This window comes from Danio rerio, chromosome 6, assembly GCF_049306965.1.
Source record: "Danio rerio strain Tuebingen ecotype United States chromosome 6, GRCz12tu, whole genome shotgun sequence".
NCBI lineage: Eukaryota > Metazoa > Chordata > Actinopteri > Cypriniformes > Danionidae > Danio > Danio rerio.
Genome location: NC_133181.1, coordinates 58,788,884 through 58,806,934, shown reverse-complemented (window position 1 = coordinate 58,806,934; position 18,051 = coordinate 58,788,884). Strand labels below are relative to the sequence as shown.

The 18,051-nt window shown below is 33.5% G+C and overlaps 2 protein-coding genes across 3 annotated transcripts in view; one reads left to right on the top strand and one right to left on the bottom strand.

The window, feature by feature from the left end:
- The window catches only part of rtf2 (replication termination factor 2), a 63,144-nt gene that overhangs the window by 28,167 nt on the left and 16,926 nt on the right, over window positions 1-18,051 (bottom strand).
- gcnt7 (glucosaminyl (N-acetyl) transferase family member 7) lies at window positions 87-14,229 on the top strand. Its single transcript, XM_005168785.6, has 4 exons — window positions 87-293; window positions 8,056-9,057; window positions 10,927-11,022; window positions 12,024-14,229. Exons 2-4 carry the CDS (start codon window positions 8,091-8,093, stop codon window positions 12,269-12,271), a joined length of 1,311 nt encoding a protein of 436 aa, XP_005168842.1. The 5' UTR covers window positions 87-293; window positions 8,056-8,090; the 3' UTR covers window positions 12,272-14,229.

The window sequence follows — 18,051 nt, the reverse complement described above, 5'->3', positions numbered from 1 at the left end:
AGGTGTAAATGCTTTGTGCTTCTTCAAGCTCCTCCTCTTCTCTCCTCTCCTCTCCTCTCAAGGGAGGTGTAACTGAGCAGCCGCTCGTAGGAGCAGATCACAGCAACAACAGCACAAAAAAAAAGAGAAAAGAAATTCACACACAAAGCAGAGGCTTTCTCTGATGCACTGACGCTGGATTTGGGCTCACTTTATAGACTGAGGTCATGTGGAAGTCAAGACTCCGAGAGACGCACATGTTTGTGAATGTTTAATCTGGTTTCCCATTTACAGGAGCGGACACGAGCTGAAAGGTAGGCAACACGTTGATTTTATTGGGCTGCGCTCAATGTTTATACTTCAGAATACCAAAACATGTGTAGTGGAAAGCCTGTACGGAGGATTAGTTTGCCATTTAAACACAAGGGAAATACTGAAATATAAAATGTCAATGAAATCAGGATTTTTAAAATAAAAAATATTATAATAATGCAGAATTTAGCTGGTTAAACATTAACATGGAAGATTACAATCAATGTACAAATCCAACAGGTTAAATCTTGGTATTAACAATTTGAATCAAACAGGAGGAGTAGAAAAGCATTTCTTTATTTTGATCAGTGATGTTTTGTGCCTAAAAGCTCTTATTTAGGTTGATCATACATATTTTTAGACTTTCGTGGCCGACTTTGCCCTTCCTGTTTTAGAAATTATTACTAGAAATATTGATAGGAAACCTGTTGAAGCTGAAAGTCTTCATGTTGGCAAATAATCAAACAATACAAATCTGCTGCTCTTCAAGCTTTAAGTTTCACAGAAGTTTTACAGGCTTCACCATCTTTTACATTGAGCATAGATTATACTACAGTTCACAGCCTATGAGACTGAATCAAGTGTCTTTTATGACACAGGGAGATTATTTTATATTCAAAGTGACAGGATAATAATGTCATGTTGTGATGATTACTTCAAGCTTAGCTTGATATCAAAGTTAGTCAACAATTTGCTTAAATACATCAATAATCGATCATTAATAGACACTGTTGATTTATGCCACATCATAAACATTTTTAAACATAATATTACTGTCTCTTTTCTAAAAGCATGTTAGCTTTTAATGTACTGCTTAAAAATCAATTTCAATAATTAATTTAAATATTTGTTAACAATAAAGTTTCTCTGGATGTACATGATTTATTAGTTTAAGTAAAATGTCAATACTTGTTTTGCTCTCTATATACATTTAAAGACAAAATTATCAGCCCTCCAGTGAGATTTGTATTCTTTTTCAAAGATGCACCAAATATAATTACTTATAGGGGGCTAATATTTAGGCATAATGAGCAGTTTCATGGTTTAATGTGGTTTGAAAAAAAGTCAAGGTTTTAAAACTGCTAAAATAATTTATTATGAAGTTCCTAGGGTATACATAAAGTTTTTTTTTTAAATGTGGGTGTTTTTTCAATGTGTTATGAAGAAATTTGTGCTTTTGAATGAAAATAGGTCAATGATTTATTTTAATTATTTAGCCTGACATGTTTACTGTTCCAGAATATACTGCACAAAAAAAAAACTAAGAGAATACTTGGAGATACATTGTGTTCCCTTTATTTTTTGAGCAGAAATGTTTCCCAAAATAAAACATTGTTTTCAATGGAAAAAAAGTTGTTTTATACCCAGACATTTAAAAAAAGAACATATTTTAGAGCGGTAATCACAATAACGTTATACCGTGAAACTTTTATCCAAGGCTTTCAGGAAACTTTAAAGCTTTATTTTTATTCTAATATATATATTTTTTCCAACCAAGAAAAAAAATAAAAAATAACACTCCAAAAGACAAATATAATAGGAAATACTGTGAAAAATGTCCTACTTTCACATTTAGTCATTTAGCAGACACTTTTGTCCAAAGCAACTTACAAATGTTTCACATTTGTAAATGTTTTATGTTTTACAAATGTTTCCCTGCTCTTATTTCAAGCAGGGATAATACTATTTAATAACAAAGCAAACCACCTGTCACAAAAATTTCACCATAACCACATACATTCACAATTTTCATGAGTAATCAGAGCAATGCTTCTCATGCTTTGACTTTTCAGGTGATCAAGTTTGCAAGGGTCATTTATTTATTTAATTTTTTTGCAGTTCTGACAGTCATTTACCATCTATTACATCTAAAATACTAGCGAGCATCAACTCGCCAGTCTGTGCTAAAAGATGGGAGATTAGAGGACTTAATGGGCTCTAATTGTAGACTTCTCGTGGTGTTCTCACTTTATCAAGCTGTTCTGCTAATTATAATTTTAACCATGCATCTCCGGAAATATATCACTTACATCTAAAACCGAAATGCATTAGTCAGAGGTAGAGAAATGTGCCCTTAAAATATATTTGCACGGGAACAGCATATCTGCATGATCAAGCAAATCTGACTTCCCATGTTATCTAGAAACTGATGATAAATACAGTTCTGTTCCAAACCAGTAACCAGTCTCACTTCCTACATAGGCAGCATAAAAAACTAAAAAGAAATCTTACAATTAAGTATTTAAAACACCACACAAGGGGTACGCAAACTCGGTCCTGGAGGGCCGGTGTTCTGTATATTTTAGCTCCAACTTGCATCAACACACCTGCATGGATGTTTCTAGAAAGCCTAGTAAGAGCTTGATTAGCTGGCCCAGGTGTGTTTGATTGTGGTTGGAACTACAGATAGGACACCAGCATTTCAGAACCGAGTTTGGGCACCCCTGCACTACACATAAAGATGAAGCAATGCTGTATGCATAGCACAGGTTGTGCACAAAAGTTACACCATTGAAAACTATTTAACTGATGCTAAAGTTAAATGACTAAATGATTGATTGATGATTAAAAACAATGAATAAAGTAGGGCTGCGCGATATTTTAAAAAGCAGATATAGCGATATATTTAATTTTTCTGAGATAATTATTGCGATATGAAAACTTTTTCAAAAGATAGTTTGAACATTATTATTTGACAATTTTCTGGGGCGTCAAAAAGTATTCAGGTACAGAAATGTAATAATTACAAAGCAAAGTATGTTTTACCTATTGCATTTTACTCATTTCTAGTCCAAATATCTAAAAATTCTTAGATCACATAAAATATATTTTTACAAAAACGTTGTTTTGTTTGTTTTGGAAAATTATCTGATAATGGGTATGTAGCCATTTAAATTTATATTTAGAGGTTCTGTATTCGATACTTTAATTTGAATGTTGAATTGAAAAAAAAAACACATTTATACAATGGCTAACCCTTTTATAATGAGTTTTTGACAATTCAATGTTCATATAACTTTATAAATATTTTTTTTTCTAGAGGAAAAACATCAAACAATTTTAAATGAGTATTTATTGATTATGATTTACTTATTTGGATATCAGATCTTCCAAATTAAATAACCATGAATTAAAAAGGGTAGTGTAATATTAAGTATGTTTTCTTTGACTCATTCATTCATTCATTCATTCATTCATTTTCTTGTCGGCTTATTCCCTTTATTGATCCGGGGTCGCCACAGCGGAATGAACCGCCAACTTATCCAGCAAGTTTTTACGCAGCGGATGCCCTTCCAGCCGCATCCCATCTCTGGGAAACATCCACACACACATTCACACACTACGTACAATTTTAGCCTACCCAATTTACCTGTACCGCATGTCTTTGGACTGTGGGGAAACCGGAGCACCCAGAGGAAACCCACACGATCGCAGGGAGAACATGCAAACTCCACACAGAAACGCCAACTGAGCCGAGGTTCGAACCAGCGACCCAGCAACCCTCTTGCTGTGAGGCGACAGCATTACCTACTGCGCCACTGCCTCGCCCCATTATCAAATGTAATATTTTTTAATGCTTTTAAGACCCCGCAGGTACTCTGTGAGGTATTTAATTAACTCATACCTTCAACACGGAGTTCAAAATTCAGATGAGTAGAATTAACTTTTAGTCAATTTTTAATTAACTACACTCATTTCATTTGATACAGTTGACTAGGGATGTAACAATATTGTAAATACCGTCATACCGCAGTAGTAATTTTTTTCAATATTACCGTAGGCGGATGACTCAATAAAACTATATTTCTGAGAAAAGTTTGCTTAGACGAATGAAGCGAACGGGAGGTAGCGGGAACTACAATTCCCATCAGCCCAGGCGTGGCCATCATCTTTTGCGGTCTGTTGTCACTACAGATCCAGTAATGCGGAAATGGAGTGTGCTGCTAGTAGCGGGGAAGAAAAAGAGCTGGAAATGATCGAACCTAAAGCGGGTTTTAAATCGGATGTGTGGAAGCATTTCGGTTTCTTTCTAAAAAGATACGAAAAAGGAGAAAAGGTGACAGACAAAGAAAAAAGCAGTATGCAGGCACTGCCAGACTGTGGTAAATATAAGTCGGGGAATACGACTAAAAACAGTCATGGGGACTGCAGAACACAGCACACTTGTTAGATTGATGCAGACATTGACTTGTACCGCAAAGAGACCTCTATCTCACTCATGGCTTGTCCTCTCAAGTAGTGGAAAGACAATGCACAACGTTACCCACTACTGTCAACCTTGGCTAAATCATATCTCTCTGTCCCAGAAACCTCAGTCATAAATGAGAGGGGTTTTTTTTTTCTGTTGCAGGGGACACTGTAAATGCCCAGAGATCCCAGCTTTTACCAGATTATAGTTATATGACAATTTTCCTTAAAAAACCCATCTCTATCTAAGTGAGTGAGTGATTAAATGTTGAATGTGATGAGTTTTCAACAATACTAAATTAAAACTTTATTTTTTTATATGGTTTAATAGTTTTTTGTTATTAAAGTTCCTGTTTCGAAACTTACAGATAGATGGCTAATTTGTATGTCATTGATATGTTCAGTGCTAAGGTAAATAAACACTTTTGGCACTTTTTTCGAGTCTTTTCATTAGTTTTGTTTTTCCTGTAAATTATTCAATAAATACCGTACCGAGGTATTATCGTACTGTGAAATTCTGATACCGTTACATCCCTACAGTTGACGGTTGGGTTTTACAGTGTAATAAAACAAATCCAACAAGAGAATTACTTATATATAAAATCTGTATCTATTCCAACTTTTGACCTGAAACTCTGTCGCACTTACTGAAACATACAGTCATACAGCTCTACTGTAAAAATAATATTAGTAAAAACCCATTGCATAATTTTTACAATCCTCCAGAGGCTTTAAAGCAGAAGAGATGTAGATAGCAGAGCCATAAACTTCAGCTAAAGTGTAACTAACAAGTCGCGCAGAATACATGCTGCATGAACCTGTCAGAACGGTGTGTGCTTTTCATTCTTTGGGTGACAATGGGAAACGCCAGCATGTTATAAATGTCCCAGAGGGTTCATTAAACAACTTACAAAACTGATATCAAAGCTCCTTTGCATCCAGCAACTGGGACCTTTTACAGACCTCGAGGTGAATGAGGATCTCCAGGGTGCTATTAAAAAAACACCCGGGAGTTCTGGAGCATGTAAAAGAGTGAAAGGACAGAGATATATCCAGGGGAGACAAGACCGAAATATGAAGACAATGCTCAGCACTGTCAAAGTGTGTACCGAGGGACCACATCACTATGCGTCACTATGAGAGATACAAACCCTCACGAGACACCTTGGTTAAACATACAAATATGTTTATACGTTTACTTTATGATGTGAATAGCTCTGTCCATGATTTCACAACACTCATCAGATAATGCATTAAGTAAACTTTAATACTTGACGTGATCCGATTTTACGTGACAGATCACAAGTGACAATCCATTTTTATGACATTGATCCATAGCTTAATTAATTATTTGCATCAGGAAATTTTGACTAAAACATCAACAGTAACACTGTTGGGGGTAATGCTTGCAACACAAGTACGTAATAATATTACTTTTCTGTTACTTTTAAAAAATAAGCAATATTTGAGTTACTTTTTAAAATGTAATATGAGTTACTTTTTAGTTTAATGACTAAAAGTAGTTTTTATTTTTAGTTTTTAAAAATAAATTGCTGAATTAAAGTGAAAGTAGTCACAATGAATCACGCAGTCAATGAGAGAATGCGTTCATTATTTTGAACTCATCGTAAAAAAAAGGAAAAGGGGATTATAGTTTCAATGGTCAGTGATTTTACTGAAGACAAATAGTATTAAAGTAGCAAACACATTGCTTTAAACTATCAATAATCTGTATACGGCATGTAGAGCTCTTGAGTCATAAAGTTTTCAGATAAAATTATCCTACAATATTATTTTTTATGCGTTTTTTTTTAAGGTAAATGAAGGTTATACATTGTGTTGTTAATTGCAGAGCTCCTCTATTAAAAATTGAAAGGGAAAAAACAAGTTCTGAGAGATCAAGCCTCAGTCAGGTAATAAAAAGTGAATTAAAAGTAACTCAAAAGTAATGTAATGCATTGCTTACTTTAACTAAGTACTGAACTAGTTACTTTTTTGGGGAGTGACTCAATATTGCAATGCATTACTTTCTAAATTAACTTTCCCCATCACTAAACATCAATATAAAGGAATTTCTTCAAATAAATTTTTGAACACTTATCAAACAGTTGAAATCAGCCCTTTGCTTTTTCATTATTAAAATATGTGCCAAATGATGTTTAACAGAGCGAGGACATTTTCACAGTATTTCCTATAATATATATATATTTTTTCTGGAGAAAGTCTTGTTTGTTTTATTTCGGCTAGAATAAAAACAGTTTTTTTATTTTTTAAGGACACAATTATTAGCCCCTTTAAGCTATCATTTTTTTTTTCAAAAGCCTACAGAACAATCCATCATTATACAATAACTTGCCTGATTACCCTAACCTGCCTAGTTAACCTAATTAACCCAGTTAAGCCTTTAAATGTCACTTCAAGCTGTAAGTGTCTTAAATCTAGTCAAATATTATTTACTGTCATCATGGCAAAGATAAAATAAATCAGTTATTAGAAATGAGTTATTAAAACTATTATGTTAAGAAAGGTGTTAAATAATTATTTTTCCATTAAACCAAAATCAGGGAAAAAATAAACAGGGGGACTAATAATTCTGACTTCAACTATATATATATATATATATATATATATATATATATATATATATATATATATATTTGTTTGGAACCATTTTCTTTAATACAACTACTAAAAAGCACATTTCACATTATAATAACTTGTAATTTATGTTGTAATAATGATATTTTACTACATATACAAGTATACAAAGGAAACATACAAAGGAAATCAAATGCTGTTCTTAGATTTTTTTTGTCTCGTTTCTAATCAAAACATTTTAAAAATTCCAGACGTGCAAAAGATATTGTCTTGTTTTAAGGGGAAAAAAGTCAAAATGAAGATGAGTTTTTCCCTAAAAAAATAAGAAGCATTTTCTAGACAAGCAAAAAAATTCACTTGTTTTAAGAAGTTAAATTGCCAAAATTAAGTGAGTTTTCACTAAAATAAGCAAAATAATCTTATGTCAAAACGAAAAATACGATTATTTTGCTTACACCACTGGCAGATTATTTTGTTTATTATAGTAAAAAACTCAATTTTGGGATATTACTTCTTAAAATAAGTCAATTTTTTGGTTGTCTAGAAAATACTTCTTGATTTAAGAAAATGAATCTAAGTTAGAAAAGGCTTTTTTTTTTTTGCTGTGTAAAGAATGAACAAATTAAGATTAACCTAGTTTAATAAATGCTGTAATATAGGCATCATCAAAGATATCTAATGCAGCTAGGGTAAATGCAGAAATATGTGATGAAAATAGTAATGAAAAAGAAACCACAGGAACATTTTTACATTTTAAAATGCACTTAAGCAGAAAACTTTAAACTAATTTCTCAGATATTTCCTTTTTTTACTTTAAGATACTGTATGGACTGTGGACTGCGTGACTGTATGTGTCTATATTAAATGAAACAGTTAATTTCCTGTGTTAAGGAAGCTAATTTAATGATTAACAGAAAAGGAAATGTTTATTTTTACAATCTAACCACCTGTGATCACTTCCCTCTTCTCTGTTTCCAGGAGGTCTGTAGCTGCTTTTCAGATGTTGGACTATTATGGTCCAGCTTGAGAACACCAAGTGCAGTTTTCTCTTCTGCCTTGGAATTTGCACCCTAATATGTTCTGCAATCTACCTTAAAGCCAAAGTGGCTAGTGACCCTCTTCCTATAAATGACTTGACCACCCTATCCCCAACCCCACCACCACTACCATGCCCACCATCCAACACCTGTGACATTCTTCCACCTGCAACACCCGGGTTTAAATGGCAAAGAAAAGACTGTGAGAAAATCAGCTATCACATCCAACCAGACACCAACTGTGATCTACTGCTGTCCCAGCTGCATTTCATCACAGCACCGCTGAGCAAAGAAGAAGAAGATTATCCTTTGGCTTTCATCATCACCATACACAAAGAGCTTGCAACGTTTGTGCGACTCCTGAGAGCCATTTATGCACCGCAAAACGTCTACTGCATTCACATCGACCAGAAAGCATCAGAAAAATACAAGTCGAGCGTCAGAAACCTATCCAGATGCTTCCCAAACGTTTTCCTCTCATCGGTCAATGTAAAAGTAACCTACGCAGGCTTTTCCCGTCTGCAGGCCGACATTAACTGCATGAAGGACTTGGTGGAATCTCCAATTCAATGGAAAAAGGTTATAAATTTGTGCGGTCAGGATTACCCCATCCAGACCAATTTGGAGTTGGTGCGGTACATGCAAACTCCTGAATGGAAAGACAGGAACATGACGCCGGGAATCAAGCAGCCGCCTAGTATGAGGTACAGGACTGCATTTCAGTATGTGGAGGTAAAAAACACCCACGTGGCTCAGACTGGGAGAAAGAAGGGACCACCACCGCATAATTTGAAGATTTACTTCGGGACGGCTTATTACTCCTTGACAAGACCGTTTGTGGAGTATGTCCTCGACAACCCAGTGGCCAAAGACTTGCTGAGCTGGTCTAAAGACAGCTACAGTCCAGATGAGCATTACTGGGTGACGCTAAACCACATTAAGGGTAAATCACCTTTTTGATATAAACAACAATATAACAGTGAAAATCACTAAAGGAAATAAGTTAGTTTAACTTATATATTTTTAAAAAGTTACTTTGACTTAATGTAAAAGAGTTACGTTAACTCATAAACTGCTTATATCAAGCAGAACTCATACCGACTGAGTTATGAATGAGTGAATAAATTTTTTGCTTTGAATTAATGCTAGAAGCACCAAACCATCTGAGTAGATACAGTATGTAATTGTTAGTGATTTCTGAAGGATCATGTGACTCTGAAGATTGGAGTAATGAAGCTGAAATTCATCTTTAAAAATCACTAGAATACACTTTTTTTGTTAAATTATAAACTTTTTTTTATGGTAAAAAAGTTTTATGGTAAACTTAGTGTTTAAGTCAGAATTATTATTAGCCCCACTTAGATTTTCTTCCCCCTTTTTCTCCACCATTTCCCAAATGATGTTTAACAGAGCAATGCAATTTTCACAGTATGTCTGATAATATATATATATATATATTTTTTTTTTCTGGACACAGTTATTTCAGCAAGAATAAAATCAATTTTTCATTTTTTAAGAACCTTTTTAAGGTCAAAATTATTAGCCTCTTTAGGTTATATATTTATTTCGATTTTTTCACAACCATACAGGACTAAGGACCAAAGAAGAAGATAAATATATATATAGTTGAAGTCATAATTATTAGCCCCCTTTTGATTTTTTTTCTTATTTTTTTAATATTTCCCAAATGGTTTTTAACAGAGCAAGGACATTTTTACAGTATGTCGGATAATATTTTTTTCCTTTGGAGAAAGTCTTATTTCTTTATTTCAGCTAGAATAAAAGCAGTTTTGAATTTTTTTAAAAACATTTTTGGGACAAAAGTATTAGCCCCTTTAAGCTATTTTTTATGTGTATACATATTAACATATTTTTTATGTATATATATATATATATATATATATATATATATATATATATATATATATATATATATATATATATATATATATATATATATATATATATATATGTGTGTATTTCAGATTGTACCGCATACTAGCATATCAGGCAAGCAGTACAGATAAGACTTCACAATGCAATAGGTCATCCTTCACCTCATCTCAAATCAGTTCAAAGTTCAGTTCAGTATCTATAAATATACCTGTAAAATGTTCCAGTTGTCTTATCACAGTTATCGGATCTTTTAATGTTTGAAATGTTATTATTTCAAATGACAGACAATGATTAATAACAGCTTTTTTGTCAAATGTAATTTATGATGACAAATGTCTATTAAAAAAATGTCTTCCGATAGGCTATGACAAGATGACAATAAAGTCATCAAACCATAACTGACTATATTGTGATACAATATCACGGGTGAAAAAAATTATTTACAACGTAGATTTATTAACTGCTGTGAAAGTATTATGAGCGTTCGAGTATTTGATTGTGGATGTATTATGAGCGTTCACCTATTTGTTTGGCACATATCAAAAGTTTAAATCCCTCAATCAGAGCTTTCTATTTAAAAAAAATAAAAAACCTGATAAATTTCAAGCGGGATATATTGCCCAGCGAAGGGCACTTCAGAGTAAAAAGTACATGCAAATAGACAATCAAATTGATTATTTAATTCCATTATATTTAGGGTTTGCTGACAAACAAGACAACACCTGAACAGTCATTTCATTAGTTTCGTCCTCACCTGATAACACAGTATCAGTGTAGTCATTTATCGCATTAAAAGGCTCTTGACTCACTGTTATTTCCAGTAAACCAATTCAGATAAACAAGCTTTGGTAATAATAACGATGACAGGAAGCATGTGGTCTCCGAATCATAAAACCGTTTTTCCATGTTTACACAGAAGCACCAGGCAGCAATGTAGAAGGAGAATGGGAAGGTAATGTCCGCGCAGTCAAATGGAGTGACCAACAAGGAACAGCACATCAGGGTTGTAAAGGTACAAGCACAAACATTCCTACAGTAAAATATAGCATTTATTTCTAGGGTTGGAAATTTTAGGCACCTTAAAAGTGTGGGAATACTTCCTTTTCTTTTTATTTCCATTTTAATTTTATTACTCAACAAGGTCACTATGGATATATCATTTAAGAAGGTTTTTAATTACATAGTCATTTTAAAGTAATCACAAATTAATGAATAAATCAAATAATTCTACCTTTTAATCTTTTTTTTATATCATGTCACGATCTGAAAGTGCTTATAGTATCGCAAATATTTCCAGAAAAAAGCAGTGAGGATTTTCTTTATCCCTCATTTCATATTTTAGTCAGCAGCAAAGTTCTGATTTTTGCACAGATCTATTTTACCGAATCAGATTTTTCCATCACGTTAAACACGTAATCAACTATATTTGCATTAAATTTCAATCATAAAACACATTTGGAGATGCAAGTGCATTTATAAAAAAAAAAAAAATCACATTTATATTTCTACCAGACACTTTTATTCGTAGCAACTTAAAAAATGGAGAATAGATAATGGACAAATCAACTGAATGAAATGGATAAATGAAATAATAAGCAACAATAAGTAGACGTAATGACAAGTCTTACTTATTTTAGCATTGTGTGTAGCTTTTTTTATTATTAAAACAAACAAACAAACAAACAAACAAACAAAACAAACAAACAGGTTAAAAAATAGATAAAGAATAAATAGGGAGAGCTATTGTTGGAGGATTAAGTCTTCAGCTGTTTCTTAAAAATGAGCTACGGCAATCATTCCACCATGGAACATTAAAGTAAAAAGCTGTCCAAGTGAAGAGAGAATCATAATGCGTGAATCATTTTCCTCTCGCCCTTATTTATTTCAGCCTGCAGACAAGCCCTTTGCATAGTCATCATGTTATCAACTTATCAGACAGTTTTTTTTTTATTTTTTTTTTTTATGTAGACATGTTCCACTCTTACTGATGATGAAAACTAATTGTGTCCACAGGACAATACATCAGAGGTATCTGCGTTTACGGGATTGGCGACCTACCATGGCTTATTGAAAAAGAAAGCATGTTTGCTAATAAGTTTGAAATGGCAAGCTTCCCAGAAGCACTGGACTGTATGGAACTGTGGCACAGACATAAAGTTCTCCAGCAAGCAACTGTTCCCATTCAACCATCATGGCATCTCACCACAGAAGTGGAAGTCGTAAACCGCACGCTCATTCTAACACCAGGAGATTGTGTCTGACTGAATATCACAGACATTCAGAAGTTTACAGGCTAGCTGGCATCTACACGCTCAAAAACACAAATGAAGAACATCGCAAAATCAAGTTTCTCATGTAGATAATATTTTCATAAATATTCCATTTCAAGGCTCGCAAAATTTCTAAATCCCTAGTAGTTTTTTGGGCAAGAACACTTTATTGTTTTTAGTAACCTGAAATAAGTGTAAGTGGCCCGAATAGAAAATATATTATTTATTAAATAAAAAGAAATACACACATTTACCAAATAAATAATAAATAAATAAAAGTTGCATCCATATGAAAGTTCTACATTTGCATACATTGCATTGATTATAGGCTGCGATTATATAATTTCTTTTTTTTTTTAAATAACCACATTTTATTTAATTATTTTAATTCATTAATTTATTTACTTATTAATTGTCTCTAAAACATCATGTGAAAACCTCCAGGCAGGAAAATTATATTCAATATAATTACCCAATTTGTGAGAGAATGCAAAAGCATTAAAGTAATGTTTATTTTCTTTTTTAAGATTAATTTTAGGTAGCCAGACTGGAAAACAAGAGCGGGATGTCGGGCTAGCAGTTTTGCGGGTCCTGCAGTTGCATGGCACTGCAGCTTGTGATGTTTAAATATTGAAAACTTGTGAACGCTGAAGATTTCATGAGTGCGGAGTAAATTAATAGATGTAATGTTAATAGTAATAGACAATTTGGTTTAAGTATCATTTCCCAATGTTAACTTCTGGCTTATTACCTGCTTGTTATGAAGTTATTGGCTGTTTATTAGTATTTATATAGTATGGTCTTATTCTACATCCCTAATCCTACATATTACCATACTTCATTACTATTAAGAAGCAGCAAATGAGTAATTTATTGAGCTAAAATTCTTAGTTAATTGCTTGTTCATAGCAGAATTGTACTTTTAAATAAAGTGTGACTAAGTTATATTTATTTTATTTATTTATATTTTGCACTGATATTTACTAAATTAATAAACTGTAGCTTAATAAAGTTGTATGCTCAGCAAAATACTGCCGTTATTATTAAATTATAAAACAATGTAAAGTTTTTTTTAATTATCTGTGAAAATAAAATAATTTAATTTCTGTATGCATTTAATAAAGAATTACGCAAATACGTAAATGAAAATATAAACAAACTTTTCCTTTAAAAAGAAGTTGTAAGTAACCAAACGTTTTGAGTTGTTTTTCACTGCACACCATTACAGCATTTCATTGTACAGCTGTCATAAATGCAAGTTGCATATGTTTCAATATGTAAATATTCATGCAAAAAGTGATGTATTCTGCTTTAAAAAAGTCTGTAGTCAAATTTTAACTTCAGCACCATTCATTTTGTTTAGTCTTTGTGCTTTTGGTCATTGCTGTCAACTGTATTTGATCAATGAAACATGGATCAAGCACTTTTATTTCCACTGTGGTCTTAATAATATTAATAAATGTGTCACCTCAATAATCCGGAACAAAACAAAATGGACCAAATGTGAATTAAAGGGGAACTATGATGAAAATCCTCTTTTGTAAGCTGTTTAGACAGAACTGTGATAAACAGAACTGTGATAAACAGAACTGTGATAAACAGAACTGTGATAGAGTGTCCACTGACATATTGGGGTTATATAAAGACAATAAGCCTCTTTTTCTTTAAATTTAAGTTAATATAGGATGCAAATCTCTTCAAATTTGAAGCCGACCGCAATGTGATGTAGGAGTGTGGTTTCCCCATCCATCGTTTTGATTGACAGCCATGTATTAACATGTCTCTGTAGTAACGTGTAAAATCATATCAACAAGAGAGGACGTGCGCAAGGCAACTGGAATTAAAAGATCTGTTCAGCTCTCTGTGATCATCAATCATTATGAAATGTGATCAAGAATGAGTTTAAAATTTTGCATGTTTGTAATAAAGTAAGAACAGTAAAATCGCCACAGCCGCATGTCTGTACAATTATAAAAAGACATTTTAATCCAGTTTTGTGGACATTAAATCAGGTTCATTTTGTACATTAACATAACAAATATCCATACAGCAGTGGACATTAATGTCTATCCTGTCACATTTGTCGTGCAAAAAGTGCAAAGTTAAACGCACGTAATGTGTGTGTGTCTGTGAACTTTCTAATAACATTGTGTGTGACTCATTGTCGCAGAAATGTGCGAGTTCTCCACAACAAATACATCAAATAATCATTGGGAAAGTTCTTACAGTAGTATTTCTCACAAATGTTATGTGAGATCTGCTTCACTTTACCGCTGAAAATGTACATCACGTGACCACACACACACGCACGCACGCACGCACGCACGCACGCACGCACGCACGCACACACGCACACACACACACACACACACACACACACACACACACACTCTCTCTCTCTGGCTTGCGATACATCGTATGTGGACGTCTGAGCTCTAGGCAGTCATCTACTCAGATGAGATCTGTGCACGTCTGACTGCTCATCAAGAATCTACCGCAGGATCTCATTTCACTATATTTCTTAAACGTGATATTTAAATAATCTTGTTGTCTATCCAACGATATATTCCTCGACTTTTTAAATGTATTACTTGTTCTCAGGTAAGGTGTTTTGACTAAGTGCAAAGATAAGTTAATATAATAATTTATGTAACCGTGTACACTGATTCTGCACATTTGACTGATCGCTTGCCTTTTTTTCCTGTAATGTATAAACTTATTGTATTTTATATTTTGATAATGGCTATTATTGATTATTAAAACTGATATTCAGCAAAAGAGAGGGTATGTTTCGAATGTTCAATAAAAAGGAGCCAGTGATGTTATAGGCTCCGTTTTGTTATAAATATGCATACAGTGAAGATGACACTCATACAAATATAACCCTACACAACGCCTGTCTGTTAAGTTGCTAATATCTAAATAAAAATAGGCAGTTCTTTATATAATGTTTTTATTTTATTGCTAAGAAAGTGAAACAGCGTAGCCAGAGTGATGTGAAAGAGGTTATAAAAGTATGCTGTTCCCTTTGAAGATTTATGCGACGTGTCCTTAGGTTTTTTTTTTTTTTTTTTTATTAAACTTGCGAAGTCTGAACTTACAAGGAAAGGATGTGCAAGGCTAAACTGTGTAGGTTACTTAATATTGCGGAAAAAGCACCGATCAGATTGCGACTGTCTGCACCCACGCCTCCGTTTTCAGATGTCTCCGTTTCCCCTCATACACATTAACACGGAGCAGCAGCTTTAAAATGAATACGGCCACACTGTAAAAAATAAATCTGTAAAATTTACGGTAAAAAATGGCAGCTGTGGTTGCCAATACTTTACCGTTAAAAATAGGGTACAAACCGTAAAAGTAATTTCTCATTTTCACGGTAAACTACCGTATTTCATTAATTTATAGAGGTAATATGTCTGTATTTTAAATGACCAACATCTTCTTATCATTTGTTACACAGTTAGAAAACTCCAGCGTTGTGTGGATGAATGTCGTAACTGTAGCAAAACTTATGCATTTTCAATGACAGGCACATAGGCACGATGGGCAGGGAGTACTAGCATTAAAGGCACAGGCCACAAAAAACAGATACAGTGTTCAGAGCAGAAAATCCAATATTCTGACGGCTATAATAAATAATCTCATGGGTGTTTTGAGCTGAAACTTTACAGACACATTCTGGAAACGTAAAAGACTTATCTTAAATATTGAAAAAGGGGTAAAATAGGTGCCCTTTAAGATAGATTGAAATGAAAGAGGAACATATAACAACCACAAATTTTTAAAGCATTGCAAAGGTTAAACGGGTAAGAACTGTTCACATATAAAATCTTCTTTTTGCTTTTTATTTTAGGCTTTCGGGTGAGTTCAACCCTGGTGGCTTTCCCTGGAGTTAAACACAGTGAAACATTACTATTCAAAAGCCAGACGTGTGTAACACAATACATGACCGCAGGTTATGATTAACAGCACCTGGAATAGTTAAACATTTGCTTACAAATGGATAACCATAAGGGGGTTATATTCTATATTCAAATCTTGCTAAATGTTTGTCCAAGCACAGCTGACTTGTTTACGCCGGTTTAGATATGATAACAGAAGCTTCAGGATGCTGTTTGCTCATTTCCGCCTTAATACTGGAATACATTGAGACAAATGTCACAGAGAAACATTAGCTGGCTGAGTCTGAAACCAATTAGACAGAGGCAGAAGACTGAGAGGTTAATGATTCACTACTGAGAGCCAGAGACATGCATGGCACACGCATTAGCCATGGCTAAACTCGGTCCAAATCCTAATTGCAAACAAACCCGAAAAATGCACCCATCAAACTCAGGCACCCGAGACAAAACTGGACATAGAAAGATCAAACCAGAAATGCTGACTGCTTAAGCACACAGCTTATCTTTCCCTATGATTATTAATCCACATGCTCAAATGGACCTGACAAGCTACATGTAAATGCAAGGAGAGTGAAATTGATAAATAAAATAATTTTTAGTTATTTTGGGGTTGTTTCTGATAATGATTATTAAATATAAATCCATATTTATGGTTGACGTCAGAATTATTAGCCCGCCTTTGAATTGTTCCATTTCAAATATTTCCCAAATTATGTTTAACAGAGCAAGGAATTTTTCACAGTATGTCTGATAATATTTTTTTCTTCAGAAGAAAGTCTTATTTGTTTTATTTCGGCTAGAATAGAAGCAGTTTTAAAATTTTTAAATACCATTTTAAGGACAAAATTATTAGCCTCTTTTTTTTCAATAATCTACAGAGCAAACAATCATCATACATTAATTTGCCCAATTACTCTATCCTGCCTAGTTAACCAAATTAACCTACAGTAGTTAAGCCTTTAAAATGTCACTTTAGGCAGTGTAGAAGTGTCTTAAAAAATATCTAGTAAAATATTAGGTATTGTCATCTCAGCAAAGATAAAATAAATCAGTTATTAGAAATGAGTTATTAAAACTATTATGTTTAGAAATGTGTTGAAAAAAAAACTTCTCTCTATTAAACAGAAATTGGGGAAAAAATAAACAGGGGGCTAATAATTCAGGGGGGCTAATAATTCAAATTAACTCAAAGACAAATATATATTTCTCCCAACATGTTCCACCTGTTTTAAACCATTACATTGCTTAAATACTTAATATATGTTAGGTCCACTAGAGCAGTGGTTTCCAAATTATTATAACTCGTGTCCCCCTAAACTAAACAGATAAGTTATCGCAGCCACCCTGAAATGTTTTGAATGGACCTGCTATTTGCGGCAGGTTAACTTGTACAGAAGAAGTCTTTACTGAATAAACTACCAATGATTTGAATAAATTTAAAATGAACGCAACAGATCATCAAGGCCAGAGAGATTATGGATATAAAAGGAGAACCATCATCCTGGCACTTGGCAGATACCATAAGCTGGTAGAATGTCAACAGATCAGAAGCGTTTAAACTATTTTTTACCTATTTAGGTTTGGTCTCAATACTGCACAACGTCTATGTAAAAAATGCACATGTACAGGTGACCTTGTTGATGGTAACTACAGCAACGTCGGAAACCACGATGCATGCACCATGGTCGACTGGATAAAGCGGTTTCATTATGGGAGAATCAGGCATATGTGTGTAGCGATTCATCACTCGCTGCTTCTCGAGTGAATGGTTGTAACGCGTCATTGCTTCTGCGAGTTAGATAAATACCAATATTTAAATCTTTGAGCCTTTTTAAATCAAAGTTTTTACATGGGCCTATATCCATTTCC

Coding starts and splice junctions, on each gene's coding strand:
- gcnt7 (XM_005168785.6), top strand. CDS start 8,091: ATGGTCCAGCTTGAGAACACCAAGTGCAGTTTTCTCTTCTGCCTTGGA. Junction 9,058..10,926: donor GACGCTAAACCACATTAAGG/GTAAATCACCTT, acceptor ATGTTTACACAG/AAGCACCAGGCAGCAATGTA. Junction 11,023..12,023: donor AGCACATCAGGGTTGTAAAG/GTACAAGCACAA, acceptor TTGTGTCCACAG/GACAATACATCAGAGGTATC.